Consider the following 21,335-nt stretch of genomic DNA (forward strand, 5'->3'; position numbering starts at 1 on the left):
CTCCAATCGAAAATCAAATCAAGAGTCGGCTTTCTATTCCGCAACAAAGCCTCCTTCACTCACGCCGCCAAACTTACCCTAGTAAAACTGACTATCCTACCGATCCTTGACTTTGGCTATGTCATCTACAAAATTGCTTCCAACACTCTACTCAGCAAACTGGATGCAGTTTATCACAGTGCCATCCGTTTTGTCACTAAAGCACCTTATACCACCCACCACTGCGACTTGTATGCTCTAGTCGGCTGGCCCTCGCTACATATTCGTCGCCAGACCCACTGGCTCCAGGTCATCTACAAGTCCATGCTAGGTAAAGCTCCGCCTTATCTCAGTTCACTGGTCACGATGGCAACACCCATCCGTAGCACGCGCTCCAGCAGGTGTATCTCACTGATCATCCCTAAAGCCAACACCTCATTTGGCCGCCTTTCGTTTCCAGTTCTCTGCTGCCTGTGACTGGAACGAATTACAAAAATCGCTGAAGTTGGAGATTTATCTCCCTCACCAACTTCAAACATCTGCTATCTGAGCAGCTAACCGATCGCTGCAGCTGTACATAGTCTATCGGTAAATAGCCCACCCATTTTTACCTACCTCATCCCCATACTGTTTTTATTTATTTACTTTTCTGCTCTTTTGCACACCAATATCTCTACCTGTACATGACCATCTGATCATTTATCACTCCAGTGTTAATCTGCAAAATTGTAATTATCCGCCGACCTCATGCACACAATGTATATAGACTCCCCTTTTTTTCCTACTGTGTTATTGACTTGTTAATTGTTTACTCTATGTGTAACTCTGTGTTGTCTGTTCACACTGCTATGCTTTATCTTGGCCAGGTCGCAGTTGCAAATGAGAACTTGTTCTCAACTAGCCTACCTGGTTAAATAAAGGTGAAATAAATGTTATTTTAAATAAAAAACTATGCATATGCATTCCATATTTCTTCCGTAAGAAACATTTCAATGTAGCCCTATCCGTATAGGCAAATTCCCACGAGTGTAAAGGATAACACATGTACTCTATAGGGAACGCAACACAGCATTTCCAGCCAGAGGAGCTGGTGGAATGACTGGAGACAGTAGTGTAGTACAGGACATAAGGCAATGCGAGGAGTGAAAAACATCCTGACAGCAGATGCATGGCGTGCAACTGCAGCAAGCAGGCACGTGTATCAGAGTGCCTTCTCTATAAAAAAAACAAAAAATGCGTGGCTGGGTTAAATAAAGATGAGGTTAAACGAGGACAAGCCATGGACTCATGCTTCCAGCTTCTTAGAGGAATCTATGGGTTTCACCATTCAACATTGTAATGTCAGGGGTATATGTGAAATATTAAGTAAATGTATGATTAGTAATCGCCTATGTCACAATTTTTTTTTTAAACGCCATCAAAATGAATCATACCCACACAGCCATTAGTTTAACATGTGAATATGCCAGCAAAACATTGTAGCAAAACCAAAGCATAATTTCTGTCACTATAAAATAGCTCCAGGGAGCAGTATGGAGGATGCAGCACGAGCCTGGGCAGATTAATTAAGTCTGGTATCCATTATGAGTACAGAAAGTGATATTCTCACTTGTTTAGTAGGGTTGAGGGGTAAAAGGAATGTAACAGTGTTTGAGCTGTGGAATTATGGCATCATTCCACATACAAACTAGGCTTGGTCCTTCTGTGGCTCAGTTGGTAGAGCATGGCGCTTGTAACGCCAGGGTAGTGGGTTCGATTCCCGGGACCACCCATACGTAGAATGTATGCACACATGACTGTAAGTCGCTTTGTATAAAAGCGTCAGCTAAATGGCATATATTGGCTTGGGTGGTATACCGTATAGCAGGGTATTTGGAAATAGCCACGGGATGGTTTTTCAATACCGTCAACACCGTTGAAACTATTTTCTTTAATACAGTTGAAGTTGGACGTTTACATACACTTAGATTGGAGTCATTAACTCGTTTTCAACCACTCCACAAATTTCTTGTTAACAAACTATAGTTTTGGCAAGTTGGTTAGGACATCTACTGTGTGTATGACACAAGTAATTATTCTAATTGATTAGACAGATTATTTCACTTATAATTCACTGTATCACAATTCCAGTGGGTCAGAAGTTTACACACACTAAGTTGACTGCCCCTTTAAACAGCTTGGAAAATTTCAGAAAATTATGTCATGGCTTTAGAAGCTTCTGATAGGCTAATTGACATAATTTGAGTCAATTGGAGGTGTACCTGTGGATGTATTTCAAGGCCTACCTTCAAACTTAGTGCCTCTTTGCTTGACATCATGGGGAAAGCAAAATACCTCAGATAAAATATTGTAGACCTCCACAAGTCTGGTTCATCCTTGGGAACCATTTCCAAATGCCTGAAGGTACAACGTTCATCTGTACAAACAATAGTACGCAAGTATAAACACCATGGGACCATGGAGCCGCGATACCGCTCAGGAAGGAGATGCGTTCTGTCTCCTAGAGATGAACATACTTTGGTGCGAGAAGTGCAAAGAGGGGTTGGCGGGACACAATGCAGATAGCCCGGTTAGCCAATGTGCGGGAGCACTGGTTGGTCGGCACAATTGAGGTAGTATATACGTGAATGTATAGTTAAAGTGACTATGCACATATGATAGACAGAGAGTAGCAGCAGCGTAAAAACATGGGTTGGTGTGGAGGCACACAATGCAAATAGTCAGAGTAGCCATTTGATTAGCTGTTCAGAAGTCTTATGGCTTGGGGGTAAAAACTGTTGAGAATACTTTTTGTCCAAGACTTGGCACTCCAGTACCGCTTGCCATGCGGTAGAAGAGAGAACAGTCTATGACTGGGGTGGCTGGGGTCTTTGACAATTTTTAGGGCCTTCTTCTGACACTGCCTGGTGTAGAGGTCCTGGATGGCAGGCAGCTATGCCCCAGTGATGTACTGGGCCTTACACACTACCCTCTGTGTAGTGCCTTGCGGTCAGAGACTGAGCAATTTCCGTACCAGGAAGTGATGCAACCAGTCAGAATGATCTCGATATTGCAACTGTAGAACCTTTCGAGGATCTCAGAAACCATGCCAAATCATTTTAGTTTCCTGGGGGGGAATAGGCTTTGTTGTGCCCTCTTCACGACTGTCTTGGTGTGTTTGGACCATTCTAGTTTGTTGTTGATGTGGACACCAAGGAACTTGAAGCTCTCAACCTGCTCCACTACAGCTCCGTCGATGACAATGGGGGTGTGCTCGGTCCTCCTTTTCCTGTTGTCCACAATCATCTCCTTAGTCTTGGTTATGTTGAGGGATAGGTTGTTAATCTGGCATCACACGGCCAAGTCTCTGACCTCCTCCCTATAGGCTGACTTGTCGTTGATCAGGCCTACCACTGTTGTGTCGTCTGCAAACTTGATGGAGTTGGAGTCGTGTCTGGCCATGCAGTCGTGGGTGAACAGGGAGTACAGGAGGTGACTGAGCACGCACCCCTGTGGAGCTCCAGTGTTGAGGATCAGCGTGGCAGATGTGTTGCTACCTACCCTCACCACCTGGGCGAGGCCCATCAGGAAGTCCAGGATCCAGTTGCAGAGGGAGGTGTTTAGTCCCAGGATCCATAGCTTGGTGATGAGTTGAGGGTACTATGGTGTTGAACATTGAGTTGTAGTCAATGAATAGCATTCTCACATAACTGTTCATTTTATCCAGGTGGGAAATGGCAGTGTGGAGTGCAATAGAGATTGCATCATCTGTGGATCTGTTTGGGTGGTATGCAAATTGGAGTGGGTCTAGGGTTTCTGGGATAATGGTGTTGATGTGAGCCATTACCAACCTTTCAAAGCACTTCATGGCTACGGACGTGAGTGCTACGGGTCTGTAGTCATTTAAGCAGGTTGCCTTTGTGTTCTTGGGCACAGTGATTATGGTGAACTGTTTGGCCATGATGACCATTGATCTGTTTGGAGGAAAAAGGGGGAGGATTGCAAGCCGAAGAACACCATCCCAACCTTGAAGCACGGAGGTGGCAGCATCATGTTGTGGGGGTGCTTTGCTGCAGGAGGGACTGGTGCACTTCACAAAATAGATGGCATCATGACAGAGGAAAATTATGTGGATATATTGAAGCAACATCAAGACATCAGTCAGGAAGTTAAAGCTTGGTCGCAAATGGGTCTTCCAAATGGACACTGACCTCAAACACACTTTCAAAGTTGTGGCAAAATGGCTTAAGGACAACAAAGTCAAGGTATTGGAGTGGCCATCACAAACCCCTCACCTCAATCCTAGAGACATGTTGTGCAGAACTGAAAAAGCATTTGCAAGTAAGGAGGCCTACAACCTGACTCAGTTACACCAGCTCTGTCGGGAGGAATGGGTCAAAATTCATCCAACTTATTGTGGGAAGCTTGTGGAAGGCTACCGCTACCCGAAACGTTTGATCCATGTTAACCAATTTAAAGGCAATACACTCAATTAGTATTTGGTAGCATGTAAACGTCTGACCCACTGGGAATGTGATGAAAGAAATGAAAGCTGAAGTAAATCATTCTCAAAATAAAGTGGTGATCCTAACTGACCTGAAACAGGGAATTTTTACTAGGATTAAATTTCAGGAATTGTGACAAACTGAGTTTAAATTTATTTGGCTAAGGTGTATGTAAACTTCCGACTTAAACTGTACATTTCAATATTTGTACCTACTTTTTAAGTAAATATCTGCTGTCAACTTGTGCAATACGTTAGGTGAAATGAAGAACAGGATATTTATCTCCTGTCACAATTTTTCGTTAGGAAGTTTACCGGCAGTCCCCATTCACGTGGTTTATGAGCTGGGATCTTATCAATAAATAAAAGGCACAAAATTGCTGAGGGTTCACAAGGAGGGCATGTGTTAAGCTGTATTGTTGCATCACCTTCTGGTATAAAAACCATGAAAAAAACAAAACAAAACTAAGTGAGAATAGGCATTGGCTTGACATGTCAAAGTGGACACTGATGAAAACTACGTGTCATACTCTCACAAGGCTTTAGCAGTGGAATTATTAAGTTTGGAGCTTTTTGGGGAATGAAAAGTAAGGAAAACCCAAAGGCACCAGCTAAAACTCTAAATCATTAGGCCTGGTGAGACAAATCCTGATGGAGCAGCAGTAACAGAGTGATTTAAGCACAGATGATATTGGGGTATAGACTAGAAGAGCAAGGGTTGGTAGCCTACTTAGTGTGTTTATGTTTTAGAACTAAAGCGAAACACATACAACTATCTTTGCTCTGACACAAATAGTAAAAAAAATAAATACTTAATGACCAGTAATCACCGGTTTAAAAAGAGAAGGACCATTAATACAAGGTAAATGAATACTTATGGTGGCTTAATTACCAACAGCTAATATATCACAGATACAAAGAAATCAATGTCAGCATATTAAGACAGATGGATCTGCCAAATGCTGGATCAAACAAATTCTAGGTTCTGAACCTCTGAAATTTCAGGTTTCCAAAATTTCTGTCCAAACTCTCGTGTGCACTTGTGAGCGGTTTGGATGTCCTTAGGCCAAGTCTGAACGAACTACTACCACTCACAGATAGAATGGAATGGAATATAGAAAGAGCAGGATGTTTTCTCACCATGATTCTCCACCAACCAGAGGCTCTCAAGCTGAACACTATGAACTTCAGTACCTATCAGCTGATTCAACATGGACCCGACAAAGTGCGCATATAGGGGAGTATTTTTAAAACACACCTGCATACATGCCTGACTGCACACTCCCCCACATGCACATACACACTTTAGTTATTGCTTAAGACAAAAATAATTCACCAGTCATTAATGTGCTGCATGCAATACTACGCCGTTTCAATCTTGCCATCCCCATCCTCCTCTCTGAGAAATGATATGACAGTGGGTTAAGATGGATCTACATGTAACGCTATAATAAAGGACCACTGGAATGTTTAGGCAGGACGATAAACAGAAGGATGTGTCACTGACAAGCCTGTTCAAATAAATCTACTCTAAATGAGCAGGATCAAAGACCTGATATTTTCATCCAGTATACAGTATCACCTTATAACAGACAGGTTGCTGGCAGCACTTGAGTGGGAAATCAAAATGAAAACAGATACAGAGAGTATTATTTAGTCTCTTCTTCTGTGGTCCATCACACAGGTTTGCATCCATTCACTAAACTTCAGTTGCCAAGTAGCTCTCAACTCTCACACTATGAACACAAGTAAGGACAGTAAAGACAGAAGAACCAGGGAAGTAGTAGCAGTGTTGCCTATATTTATTTAGCAGCGGCGCAACGCTGAAAGATGCACTTTGTGACAAGTTACAACATTGAATTGCCCGAGAAACCTCCTGTAATCCTGGAAGTGTAGCCAACCCTTTAAATATATGTACAGTGCACTCAAAAAAGTATTCAGACCCCTTGACTTTTTCCACATTTTGTTACATTACAGCCTTATTCTAAAATTGATTACATTTTTGATTAAATCTACAAACAATACACCATAATGAAAAAAAACAGGTTTTTGGATTTTCTCTCTCAATTTATTACAAGTTTTTAAAATTAAAATATCACATGTACATAAGTATTCATACCCTTTACTCAGTACTTTGTTGAAGCACTTTTGGCAGCGATTACAGCCTTGAGTCTTCTTGGGTATGACGCTACAAGCTGGGCAAACCTGAATTTGGAGAGTTTCTCCCATTCTTCTCTGCAGATCCTCTCAAGCTCTGTCAGGTTCTACACAGCTATTTTCAGGTCTTTCTAGAAATGTTCCATTGGGTTCAAGTCCGGGCTCTGGCTGGGCCACTCAAGGACATCCTTCCATTTAATAATTATGGAGGCCATGTGTTCTTGGGAACCTTTGATGCTGCAGACATTTTTATCTTACCCTTCCCCAGATCTGTGCCTCGACACAATCCTGTCTCAGAGCTCTAGGGACAATTCCTTCGACCTCATGGCTTGGTTTTTGCTCTCTAACTCATGTCCAATCAATTTAATTTACCACAGGTGGACTACAATCAAGTTGTAGAGACATCTCAAGGATGAGCTCAATTTTGAGTCTCATATGAAAGGGTCTGAATAGTTATGTAAATAAGGCATCGGATTTTTATTTTAAAGAAATTAGCATACATTTCTAAAAACCTGTTTTCTCTTTGTCATTATGGGGTATTGTGTGTAGATTGAGCAACACTTTTTATTTAATCGATTTTAGAAATAAGGTTGTAACGTAACAACATTTGGAAAAAGTAAAGGGATCTGAATTCTTTCCGAATGCACTGTATGCCCCAGGAAGACCCAAGCCCTTATTGTGTTCCTGTCCAGAACGCAGACCGCTGTCATCTCCAAATGGCTCCTTTCACAGGGAAAAAAAAGTATGTGCAGTTGCCAGGCAACTGTGAAATAATAAATACATAAATAAACAAACTCCCAGATGTGTAATGTTGCAGTGGAGTTGACATAGTGCCAGGTACTGGACTCAGTTACCAAGGTCATCAGGTTCAGAAAATATGATACAGAGCTTACACAACCCACAACTCAACATCCATAAACACTAGACAGTTTAAGACATCCGACATAAACAGTTAAAAATAAAACACACTGCTAACAAAATTGTTCCTTTTTTCAACTATAAATACAAGACAAATGGGCAATTCCACAGTGACAGAATTACTCTGACACTCTGACATTTCACTTTAAAAAAAGGTATGCCAAACAAAAAACATTTCAAAAAGTTCAACAAACTATATACAAACTCTATGCACAATGACAACTTCAAACAATTTACAAAGTAAAACAAAATATTTACTGGAAAAAAATGTGTCGATACATTTTTCAAACAGAATTACAGTAAAATCTCCCTCAGTTTTATTCTGTTATCAAAGTTTGTATCATCTGCACAGTTTTTCCTGTAAATGTGTTTTTGTCAAATATTATGTGGAAATTGTTGAAAGTACTCCTTGTCCATGGAGTATAGTTTGTTAAACTTTGAAAATCAATGGTTTTTGTTTGGTATACATTTTAAAGTGAAAATCTGAGTTTCAGCGTAAATCCATTACCATGGAATTGCCCATAACAAAAAAATAGGAGAAAAACAATAAAACATATCTACAAGCACTGAGTCAGTCTGTTGGTTTAATTGCTAAGTAAAAGGCAAGATAATCAGGTGAAGAAATCATGCGTTATCACATCCTGGGCATCTGGGTATTTTCCCATTTCACCCCCATGTGTGAATTGTGAGTGAGTTGTTGCAAACTTTCCAGAAGCATTTCACAACCTGAGCATTCTCCTAGTACCTGGTATGTAGTGTGAGATCTAGCTCCATCAGAGGGGCTGGAGCAGTGCGTCTCACCCCAAACTTCTTGTTTTGCATTTTATAGCAGCCGTAAACCAGACAGAATGTAAATCTGCACTTTGAAGGTGCAGAAGAAAAAGGGCTTTGAGTGGAGTAAAAAAAAAAAAAAAAAAAAAAAAACAGGTATTCATTTCACCTCATTTACAGTTCCAGAAGCAGAGAAATGGGTCAGAGAGCTCAAGTCAAGTCAGACCATTGAAATACAATTCCAGGTTTTATTTTCATGAGTAAAGAAACAGGTTTTTCCACAAGACCCAAGCTAAATTATATTAGGGGATCATGAAAGCTTCATTATGCTTTGGAGAAAGGACTTCACTGCATAAGAAAAGTTGAACATAATTGTATCACCATTTTTCCAGAAAAGGTTGGAAGAGAGGTGAACTACAGTATACAAAAGGCACAGATCCAGATAAAATAACAGTATGATTAGAAAATCAATTAAATCATTTTTAATCACATACCATTTTGGCATAATGTATGCTTCCCACGATGTTGAGAAGCACTGCACTGCGTGCTGTTAAAGCTCCAATTATTTTATTCTACAATGGTATATTTAGGTTTACACAACTTTGAGCTCCCTCAAGATCCGTTACAGTAACGTCCACAGTAAACACCACTTAAAATAGCCCATTAGTTTAATAGTATATGACTTTGGACCCTTTCAATGTCTGACAGCATGTGGTTCTAGAGGTTAAAACAACAGGCCTGTGTTCTCCTGCAGTGGAGAGAGAGCCTACAGCACATTCCACACACGACACTCACTTCCTGTCAAAAGCTCTTACTCAGCACCAAGGAGGAAGACAAGAATGGGGGCCTGTATACACACGCACACTCCACACTGTTTCAAGACAATGTGGACATGTGCAGCAGAGAGGAGACATACCCTTTTTTGGCATTTTGACCCAGTTTGTGAGTCTGCCTTTTTCCATACAGAATCAGTTTTACAAACGAGCTCAGCATCAATGTACTCGGTTCTATTCCCATTGGGCGAGAGTGGGTAATGTTGCAGGGCATGGACTACTTGGTGTCACTGTGCAGTTAGTTATGGTTACAGGCTTTGTTTTTTCCATTTATGTTTTGTGGTTGGACTTTAGCACGTATAGCTCATTGGCCCATGGGGCGTACCAACTGGTGTCACCTCGTTGGTCAGTGTGTGTTACACCTGTGCTGGTTGCCATCATTGTTGGGAGGGTATTTCACCTGTGCTGGCCTAGGTACTGTTTAAGAGTGGCTGGCCCAGTGCTCTAGTTCTCTTGAGAGATGTGGAAGGTCAAAACCTTTATTTGGCTCACCCTATTTTGATTTCTAGACAAACAATCCTTTATCCAAATCCCCTGGTTTTGTTTTGCACCACTTTTTTGTTTTGCTTCCTGTCTTTAACTTTAGTGTTTTTCTTTTGGTTGCCTCTTCTTGGGCAAATTTAGTGGGCACTCAGTGGACACCCCCAAGAGTGTCTTTCAGAACCCCTCCTGTTTTATTTTGGTTGTTGGTCAGGTGACTCTGTTCCCCTTTCTGTTTGAGCAACATTTTTGGTTCTTGCTGAGGAGCATGACACTAATGACATTTGGTTAGCATGAAATGAACAATAAAATGTAAATCTGTTTACCTTGCTTGTAACTATGGAAACTACTCATACATGGACATATTCACATTTGTTTTTAGAAATTGAGGCAATGCTTTCCCACACTTGAGTGAATAAAAATCATCTTATTATACTGAACAAAAGGTTACAGTTCATATAAGGAAATCAGTCAATTAGGCCCTAATCTAGGGATTTCACATGACCGGGAAGACAGATATGCATCGGTCAAAGATACCTTGAAAAAAGGTAGGGGTGTGGATCAGAAAACCAGTCAGTATCTGGTGTGACCACCATATGCCTCATGCAGTAAGACATCCCTTTCGCATTGAGTTGATCAGGCTGTTGATTGTGGCCTGTGGAATGTTGTCCCACTCCTCTTCAATGGCTGTGCGACGTTGCTGGATATTGGCAGGAAATGGAACACGCCATCATACACTCGATCCAGAGCATCCCAAACATGCTCAATCTGTGACATGTCTGGTGAGTTTGCAGGACATGGAAGAACTGGGACATTTTCAGCTTGCAGAAATTGTGTTCAGATCCTTGCGACATCATCATGCTGAAACATGAGGTGATGGCGGCGGGTGAGTGGCACGACAATGGGCCTCAGGATCTCATCACGGTATCTCTGTGCATTCAAATTGCTATCGATAAAATGCAGTTGTGTTCATGGTCTGTAGGTTATGCCTGCTCATACCATAACCCCACCGGCATGGGGGTACTCTTTTCACAAGGTTGACGTCAGCAAACCGTTCGCTCACACAATGCCTTAAATGTGGTCTGCGGTTGTAAGGCCGGTTGGAAGTACTGCCAAATTCTCTAAAACAATGTTGGGAGGGACAGCTTATGGTAGAGAAATTAATATTAAATTCTCTGGCGACAGCTCCGGTAAACTCTCTCGTGACATCTGTGGCATTGTGTTGTGTAACAAAACTGCACATTTTAGAGTGGCCTTTTATTGTCCCCAGCACAATGTGCACCTGTGTAATGAGCATGCTGTTTAATCAGCTTCTTGAAATGCCACCCCTTTCAGGTGGATGGATTATCTTGGCAAAAATGCTCACTAACAGGGATGTAAACACATTTGTGCACAACATTTGAGAGAAAGAAGTTTTTTGTGCATACAGAACATTTCTGGGATCTTTTATTTCAGCTCATGAAACATGGGACCAACACTTTACATGTAGCTTTTATATTTTGGTCACCGTACTTGAGGTAAGGTGACCAGATTTTGGAAATTAAATGCACAAGAAAAAAGAAGGGGAAAAAGGGATTTTTGTTTTTATTAATTATAGCACAAATATGTACTAACCTATCCAGTTCTCGTTATCTTATCTCTATCCTTTCTAGTAATTATAGAATCACCCATGTTTTGTAGCCAATGCTGGGCATGTTGTTCATGTGGTGGTTAAAATGTAGCCCATCACTGATCAAACATTCTCAGAAGGTCTCATAAGGTCTGAACAAACAAGTTTTACATGCAAATCTGATTGGACACAGGGTTTGATTATTTAAATATCAATTTAACTACCAGAGTTGCTTTTTTCATTCTGAGAGCTAATCAGTGACATTTCCGGGGATGCTCTAACTCGGGACAGGCCACCAAAATCGGGGACTTACCCCGGAATTCAAGGATGTCTGGTCATCCTAACTTGAGGGCTGCAGACAGTTTGACACCTTACAATCATTAATGGATTTAAAACAGGTAATGCATTGACAGGAAATTTGAGGCATTTCAATATGACCATGTCATTTTATTTAGAAGTAGGGCACCAAAACAAATTGTAATAATCTGTAACGGAGGTTCTCCATGGTCAGGGGACTTTTATTACTATTCAGCTCATTATTTCCCATAATTCTTCAGAAAAGGATCTGATCCAAACTGGTAGGGAAAATATGCCACATAGGCCTAAACAGTATTAGTGGGTATTTCCTTCTAATGTGGTGATGTACAGTGTAGTCATCATGATGTTTCTGGGTAACTGTTTCTCTCCGACAACAACCCCTACTCTCCTCCAACTTAAAATCTTACACTCCCTTCAGCTCAAAAACTCTGATACAGATAGCAGGGGAAACAGACAAAACAGAGGACACTATAAATATGTGTATATCCTCAGCCCCACTTAGTATCCACGTATCAATTCAGTTAGAAGTGATATAATGCCTCTCAAAGTAAAAACAGTCTTGACATACAGTAGATCCGTGTGTGTGAACGTGTTGGAGAGAATATGTATTTCAACACCTCATGACCATCTGGAACAACAGATACTGGCTTAATGGATTTTATAGGGAGGATTGGAAAGAAGGTCACGCTGCAATGCAAGCCAAGAGAGACGACCTATGTATGGCTATTCAGATAAGATGTCTTATTACTTCACAAAATAAAAACACACACATTCCTAACAGGTTTTTTTTTACTACTCTAAATGAAGACTTCTAAAACTTCTCAAGGCTGGAGGTTGAGATGGGAGGAAATGTTGTTAAGTACCTTTAAAACATTAGCAAGGCTTTATACAGATATACAGATCCTTTCCCTTTTGCATAGTGCAGGTTACACAAGTTTCAAATCAAGGGAGTCCAGAGATACAGTCACAGACAATAAAACCTGGAGTAAACATATACTGGAAGTTCCCACACAATGATTTCATTATGGGTCAAACTCTGGGCTGTGTCCACTTCAGGACAGAGTCCCACATCAACAAAGCCCTCTCCTCTAATGAAAACAGAGCCAGATGTTACAACGCTGACGATAACATGTAAGGACCAATCAGAGCATCCTAAACAGGCTTGGAGGTACATATACAGTGCATTCGAAAAGTATTCAGAACCCTTCCCTTTTCCACATTTTGTTACATTACAGCCTTATTCTAAAATTGATTAAATTGTTTCCCCGCCTCAATCTAAAACACAATACCCCATAATAACAAAGTGAAAACAGGTTTTTAGAATCTTTGCAAAATTACAAATTAAAAAAAGGGAGGTGACCAAGAACCCAATGGTCACTCTGACAGAACTCCAATTCCTCTGTGGAGATGGGGGAACCTTCCAGAAGGACAACCATCTCTGCAGCACTCCACCAATCAGGCCTCTATGGTAGAGTGACCAGCGGAAGCCACTCCTCAGTAAAAAGGAACATGACAGCCCGCTTGGAGTTCTCTGTTCTGATGAAGCTGAGATTGAACTCTTTGGCCTGAATGCCAAGCCTCACATCTGGAGGAAACCTGCCACCATCCCTACGATGAAGCATGGGGGTGACAGCATCATGCTGTGGGGATGTTTTTCAGCAGCAGGGATTGGGAGACTAGTCAGGATTGAGGGAAAGCTGAACGGAGCAAAGTACGTAGAGATCCTTGACGAAAACCTGCTCCAGAGCACTCAAGACCTCAGACCCTTGGTGAAGGTTCAACTTCCAACATGACAATGACCCTAAGCACACAGCCAAGACAACGCAGGAGTGGCTTTGGGACAAGTCTCTAAATGTCCTTGAGTGGCCCAGCCAGAGTCCAGATTTGAACCCAATATTACTTCTCTGGAAAGACCTGACAATAGCTGTGCAGCAACGCTCCCCATCCAACCTGACAGAGCTTGAGAGAATCTTCCGAGAAGAATGGGAGAAACTCTCCAAATACAGCTTGTAGCATCATACCTAAGAAGACTCGAGGCTGTAATCGCTGCCAAAGGTGCTTCAACAAAGTACTGAGTAAAAGGGTCTGATTACTTAAGTAAATGTAATATATTTCAGTTTTTTTGTAAAAAAATAGAATGTTTTTAGCTTTGTCAGTATGGGGTATTATCTGTTGATGAGGGGGGGGAACGATTTAAGCAATTTTAGAATAAGACAGAGGCATAACAACACGTGGAAAAAGTCATGGGGTCTGAATACTGCTTAATGCACTGGTTAATTGTGCATATATAACATTTTAAAAACACAAGGATACTCTTACTAATGTCGAAGAAAGCATGTCTTTAAAAGAATTGACAAGCCCCATGGGATAGAGTACATCCTGGAACTGCACCAGATAAGAGGTAGTAGATAAAGGCTATTGCTGTTTCACGGTTGAGATTGTATGACCACTCACCCTGAACCACTTAGAGATTCTCAATTGGATTGCCTTAATTCCTTACATCCTTTCCTCCCCTCCTTTTTGAAAAAGGTGAAAGGTAATCGAAGAGGAAACAAATACACTTGTATAAAATTAAAACTATCCTTTTCCACTAGGGCAATTTATGGTTACAGGAGGTAGAATCCTCAAATACATGTGTAACGTGGTTAAAAAAAGAAATGTAGCTAGTTATGCTAGACATTTTATTGATAAAACAAGTAGTAATGTAAATGTATGCATGCTTTTCTCCTGAGAGTACAACAGCTGTTTCAAAGGGGGTGTGGCGGATTTCTAAATTATTCCACCAGAGGCACTCGAGGAGAGGAGCAAACTCCTCTGTTTACCTATTAACACGCTCATACATATGGCGACCACTTATCGGTTTTCGGGTCAAGGAGGAAAAGAAGAAGGGATGAGTTGAGGAGGATTGACTTCTCCCAATTGAGAAAAGGCCAATGACTGACCAGAGATGGAAACAAAGAGTAATATTCACTTCATGCCATGGGCTGAATGTTAACGTGGAGAATTCCTGCCATGGTCATAGAAGGCACTAGAAAACAACATGTTAAAGAGATTGCTTTGCATACAGTATGTCCGGCAGACTTGGGTTTAGGGACGCCCTCTTGTTAAGTTGTTTTCCTGGAAAAGGCAGGGATGACATGGAGCTTTAAGGAATGCAGAGCAGCGAAGCAGCAACAGGGCCACAACCAGGTGGAGCTGAGCTGGAAGTGAGTGTGAGTGTGTGAGAGAGACAGAAAAATGGGGGTTACTTTAAAACCCGCTGCCATAATTCCTGTATACAAAAGACAAATTGCATATTTTCTTTTAACCAAAAAAAAGAAAGGTCATTAAATTAAATTAACAAAGAGTGCATCCTCAAAATCCCCAGGCTCGCCTAATTAACCTAAAACTGTTTTTATTTAAACTTCAAAACAGAATTTAAGAGCAGGTTTGATAACTGTGCTCCAATTAAACAATGATTTTTATTATAACATCCACCCAAACAGACGTGGATTATATTGGGCACAGATATTAACTCTTCATAATCAAAAGAGTACTGTAATGAAAAAGAAAATAATCAAGGGAGAGTAGAGCAAACAGAATCCCACTGACTAGACATCTTCATATCCAACAGGATAAGAAATAACAGTCAAGACAGATTAAGGCATGGGTTGTCTTGTGTCAAGCTGAATATGAAACCCCTTGTTTTGTATGATATTATTTGAGCTTTCATGAGTTGTTTCCATTGGGTTGATTATCTCATATCTTGTTAACGTTCCCCGTATGGTCTCCTTTGGCTGTTTCTCCAGCTGATGGCGACTCACTATCTTCATGTGGGATTGATAGAAAATCTTATTCAGTTACATAACGCTGGAATCTTCCTCTACAAGATTGTGTGTTGCAATAACGGATGGTCTCATCCTTTACACACTCCTAGGGACGTCTCATTAGAGACTGACCACACACAAACCTGACATCGGTCATTTAACTGTTCACTGAAATGACAGTGACAGAGATTGATGATTAGATAGGAGAGTGAAAAAAAAAGATCACCACCTGGAAAACTATAACATTGGATGCAGGTCCGCTTTGTATCTCAGCCAGATCTATGATTATAGGTTTGTACAGTACAGCAAATATAGACTATATCATCTATTAACTAAAATGGTCTTCATAGACACGTTTAATGAGGTTTAATAAGCATTAAAAAAAAATGTAGGCTTTTACAATGGTGATGCTACCAATGACCAGGACATATTTTTAGGATAGTTTGGTCTCATTAAAGGGTCTTACTGAGAGAAGTGTTTTCGCCAGCTATTGAGGAAGGTAAAACTTGAGTCATGACCATAACACACACTTGTTCATAGCGACTCCCATTTGTTGAATCGTGTGCATGCTCCTCAACTGCTGACCACAGTACAAACATTATTGATGCATGTGTGCTGACCATAGGAAGTGGGAAGTAGTTTGGGGAAGTAGTTTGGGTGCAGCGTTGCTGCGATCGTTTTGCTGAGGGGTTGGGGTGGGGTAGAGCTGTAGAAACATTACTGAAGACGTCTATATCGGTCTGCTAATACAGGACTAGTAAAGGCCAAGTGCACTACTTTTTTGAAAAAATTGAAACTAAATGTATTCTGAACAAAAATATAAATGCACCATGTAAAGTGTTGGTCCCATGTTTCATGAGCTGAAGCAAATGTTCCCAGAAATGTTCCATACACACGAAAAGCTTATTTATCTAAAAATGTAATGCACTCACAAGTAACCCGGATGACGCTGGGCCAATTGGACGCTGCCCAATGAGTCTCCCGGTCGCAGCCGGCTGCGACAGAGCCTGGACTCGAACGCAGAATCTCTTGTGGCACAGCTAGCACTGCCTTAGAATACTGCGCCACTCGGGAGGCCCTAGCATTTGTAACTTGGGTCTGATAATTATCTGTACAAAACCGTTAATCTGATAGCACTTGTGGAATATACAAATACTTGCTTGATTTTTTCCAGGTTCTTGAAATACTTTGCAAATGCAACTTACTTCTATGTGAAAACTGAAATGGTCTACTCTTCCTTTTCCATGTTAGTAGATGCTCTTATCCAGTGCATACATTTTCATACTTTTCCATACTGATCCCCCATGGCAATCAAACCCACAATCCTAGCATTTCAAGCAACCATGCTCTACCAAATGAGCCACATCATCGTCACAAACCACTTGATGTCTCAATGTACTCAAATATTGTATTGTGCATTGTTATTCTTCATGGTGATGGAAAGTCTCAGGGTACAAACCTACATGACCATACAGTAGTGTACATTTGCATTACGTGGTTTGTAAGGATGGTAAATTAATACTGCACGAAAAGTGTTTGTTTGATCAAGAAAACATTTTAATTGAATGTGGATGTTGTCTTTTCCCATAACTTTGCACCTTTTGATGTAAATGTTTGAGGAATTATTTTTACTTTGTCTGAATACCATTAGAATGACAATCGCAGAGAAAGGGACAGGGCAACAACAACTAGTGGTGACCATGACCACACATAACAATGCTAATCTTAAATCAGAATTAAATAACTAGTGTTGCATAAACTATTGTACCGTGTCTATAAAGTTTGTTTTGATTGAGGCAAAGTTCTATATTAGAGTATATGCACATCCTAGGGGGGATACGATATGACATTGATTATATCTCAATTCCATCCCAGCAGAAGCCACAATATCTAGTTGCTTTCTGTGGTCAAAAGAAAGTACAGAGAAATGTTTCAAATGATGACAAAATACATTATGCTGGGCAGTCTAACGGCAGGATACGCTAGAAAGTAATACATAGGCCTACAAATGACTGGACACGAAAATAAGCAACTGAATGTGGAGGAGAAAACTACAAATACCATATGAAGAGTAAAACATCGTTTTTTGGAAGCATACAGTTGGCATCGTTCCCATTCTCAAAACAAAGGAATGTTTTAAACTTTTGCAAAACATGGCAAAAATATCTGTATTTCTTTCTTTACCTAATAACATGATTTCCAGTTTCTTGCGGTCCACTCGAAATCTCTCCTCCGTCCACTCCGGGTCTGGTAAGGCATGGGGTCCGCTCAAGTCATCCTCGGACCCGGGGACCGGGGAGTCAGTACTACGCTCGCTATTTGAGCCCTGGTCCGACTGTTGCAAGTATCCGCTCAGAGAGTCGCACTGGGTAGCCATTGCGCTGCACAGCAACGTTTCCAATGGCCACTGCGTTTCTAAAAAAAAATGTAAACTACCACGTTGTGGATTGTAAAACCTACTTTCCCTTATTTATCTATCACTTTGAGATTTTGTCCAGACTCATTGTTGCGCATTGACTTCTTCCGCGACCGTTTCCTCGAGCCCCTCTGTTTTCCCCATTGAGTGGTGGTTTGCTGAGTCTAGAACACAAGTAAAGTTTCAGGTGTCAGACACAACTCCAATATGTGGGACTCCTCCCAAATGTAGTTTCTTTAGCATGTACTATTAATTTCTCTCATTTGTCCCAATCAACAGGTTTATTTTCCATTGACTCAGGTTTATCCGACAAAAACGTCGCAAAAAAAAAACATTTGAAAATGTGTAATGAAGATAGGTATAGGAGGAATGTTCTATAGATCGACAACATTTGTATTCGTTCGAGAGGTGTTCATCTTCTTTTGTATAACGTTTTTCATTGCGACAAATTATGATGTAAACGGTGTTTTCAAATAAATTAGGATTGCCGAATAATTTTGAAGGTTACGCAGATCACATGATGTCAACAAGTATTCTACCCTAACTATAAAGCTCCACTCCACATTTAATTCTAAGGGCTGGTTTGACATTTACAGAATGGTTATCTGGAGGAAAATGGGGGCGGGTCATGCTTTTTCAATTTCAATCAAGGGGAGGATTTAGTATTTTTGTTCAATCTAGATCAGGGGAAGGTCGTGTAATTTATTCTCAGTGTTTTAGAATCAGTTACTAATTAGGCTATACATTTATGTGTGCTCGATGTTGCCTCTCATCTCTGATTCTCAGCTGGTTCTGCAATGTCAAGTGCGCCTGCTACGGAATGCATGCTCCGGAAAAGCACAGAGCAAAATTATATTTCTATTATAGCTGCTGAGATGGTGTAAATGACATGATGAGGAGGACCGAAGGTCAGCATTGATAGCTTGTTACTACTATAATTTTTTTGATTCAAATCAATAGGTTTCTTGCCCATGATGTATTTATTAGCGTTATTGACCTCACAATAAGCCAGATTCGAGTAACTTACATTTTAGTGCTGAAACATGAAGCAGCAGCAGCTATGCCACAATCAATCTGCCTGTTTGACAGATTCAATTAGGCTGCTATATATATACAGATTTTTGTCGGCCAATTCCACCTCTGTGTCAGTGAAGGGCTGTAAATTAAAACCAAGACTCAAATTGATGGGGTACGAGAGGGTATGCCATAGGCCTACCCTTTATTAAAGAAAATGGCAAAAAGCACACACCTATCCCTTGTTAGCTTAATAAAATAGATCTGAATATACAAAGTGATCTATAACAGTTATTTAGGGTAGCAGGTAGCCTAGTGGTTAGAGTGTTGAGCCAGTAACCGAAAGGTTGCTGGATTAAATCCCTGAGCTGACTAGGTAAAACTCTGTCATTCTACCCTGAGCAAGGCAGTTAACAACCCACTGTTCCCCAGTCGCTGTGGATGTTAATTAAGGCAGCCCCTTACACTTCTCTGATTCAGAGGGGTTGGGATACATGTGGAAGGCACATTTCAGTTGAAGGCATTCAGTTGTACAACTGATTAGGTATCCCTTTATTTGGTCCGCAATGCTTTATGCTAGAAACATGTCTATCCATGCTGGCTTTTAAACCATACAGTTTATTAGGCTACAGATTAAATAAATGAGGATGAACTTCACAGGGTGGTGAAAGTGCACAGTGATCGATGCTCCTTATGTTAATATTGCTGTCATTTATGTTAATACTGTGGAGTTGTTTATCCATCCTCAGTTTTCTGATATCTTATCCATTAAACCATGTAACTGTTTTAAAATCACCACTGGCCTCATGGTGAAAATCCTTGAGCAGTTTCCTTCCTCTCTGTCAACTGAGTTAGAAGGACGCCTGTATCTTTGTAATGACAAGGTGTAATTAAAAACTTCAGGGATATTCAGTGTCTGCTTTCTTATTTTTAAAACATCTACCAATCGGTGCCCTTCTTTGCAAGCCATTGAAAAGCCTCCCTGGTCTTTGTGGTTGAATCCAAGCTTGAAATGTACTACTCAATTAAGGGACCTTACAGATAATTGTATGTGTGGGGTACAGAGATGGGGTAGTCATTCAAAAATCATGTTAACCACAATTACTGAACACGGAATGAGTCCATGCGATTTGTTACGCACATCTTTAGTCCCAAAGTTATTTAGGCTTGTCGTAACAAAGGGGTTGAATACTTTTTGACAAGCCCTATCATAGGCATCCTAAGGATAGCCTTTCCCCTCCCTATTTAATCTTGCTCTTGTGACTAACTGGGTTTGAACCAGGTCTCCTGCATGTCGCAAGACTGTCTGCTCTCTACCAATAGATTTGTCACAAAAACTGTTGTGTTAAATAGCAAACTGTGCCTACTCTGGTCTTGGCACGTGTACTCTAGCCAACAGTTTGCAGATACAGTGCGGTAGGCTTTGCGAATTGGCTAGTCTACATGATGAGATTATTATGGATAAGAGCAAGAATATTTGTATTTGTCAAACAGCAGTCAAGCATTGATCATCCTGTCACCAGAATAAACCTGTTGATATTTACTTGAAAGGAGCATCAAGATCACTGTGCACTTTCACCACCCCGTGAAGTTCATCCTCATTTATTTAATCTGTAGCCTAATAAACTGTATTGTTTCCCGAGTCATAGTGGGAGGACCACACACCACCATATCATCGCATGAATCCAAATTTACTTTGATATGATGGTTGTTATATCAATATTTGCACATAAAGGTGTTTCCACCACCATTTCTCGTATAGTTAATTTTACCGATACAAAAAGTTCCTGCCATGTCGAATTAATAATAATAATAATATATGCCATTTAGCTGACGCTTTTATCCAAAGCGACTTACAGTCATGTGTGCATACATTCTACGTATGGGTGGTCCCGGGAATCGAACCCACTACCCTGGCGTTACAAGCGCCATGCTCTACCAACTGAGCCACAGAAGGACCTAACAAATGATCTGCCGGCATTTATAAAATTATACTGAAACTTCCTGTTTCCATCACAGCTGTCATACATTTTTTTTATACAGTATGATTTTCCTCACATACAAGTTGTGGATGGAAACGAAAACAAATAAATAACAATAATCCTAGTCAGTCAGTAACTTGGCTAACTAGGATAATTAAACACTCATGTAAATATGCACATCAGCCAAATGATACCCAACCAGCCTAAAAGTCTATTTAAAGTGAAATAGGGAGGAGCATTTTTCTTCTCAACTTTTTTAGTCACTAATTATTCAATAAACAAGCAATGGAAAGAAGTAGGTTGACAAGTGTTCAAAAGTCAGTAACAAGTCTTTAAAATAAAGCTTCAAATATATATTCTCTACAAACCTAGTTAACATTAACTACACTGCAGTGATGATGGCGGGAGTTAGCTAGCTAGCTAGATTTGCCCCAGCAGTTTCAATTTAGCTACCTAGCCAGCTAATGGCATTTATAATCTACTTCAACAATCAGATGGTTCACTAACTAGAAAATATATTTGTTTTCCCTTGGTCTAGAGTTTGTCTGAAATGTACCATTATATTCACA

At 40.6% G+C, this 21,335-nt stretch overlaps 1 protein-coding gene across 4 annotated transcripts in view; it reads right to left on the reverse strand.

Annotated features, from left to right (window-relative positions):
* Positions 1 to 18,336, reverse strand: part of LOC118399703 (protein bicaudal C homolog 1-B-like) — a 71,876-nt gene extending 53,540 nt beyond the window's left edge. For 2 of the 4 annotated variants that reach the window (XM_052475827.1, XM_035795954.2), the window contains exon 1: positions 17,539 to 18,335. In XM_052475827.1, coding sequence (XP_052331787.1) covers positions 17,539 to 17,731 — 193 coding nt within the window. In that variant the 5' untranslated portion in view covers positions 17,732 to 18,335. Of the gene's footprint in view, positions 1 to 17,538 lie in introns of all 4 variants that reach the window. The other 2 variants (XM_035795974.2, XM_035795958.2) reach the window with 2 other exon arrangements.
* Positions 18,337 to 21,335: the final 2,999 nt, after the last annotated feature.

This window comes from Oncorhynchus keta, chromosome 2, assembly GCF_023373465.1.
Source record: "Oncorhynchus keta strain PuntledgeMale-10-30-2019 chromosome 2, Oket_V2, whole genome shotgun sequence".
NCBI classification, from domain to species: domain Eukaryota; kingdom Metazoa; phylum Chordata; class Actinopteri; order Salmoniformes; family Salmonidae; genus Oncorhynchus; species Oncorhynchus keta.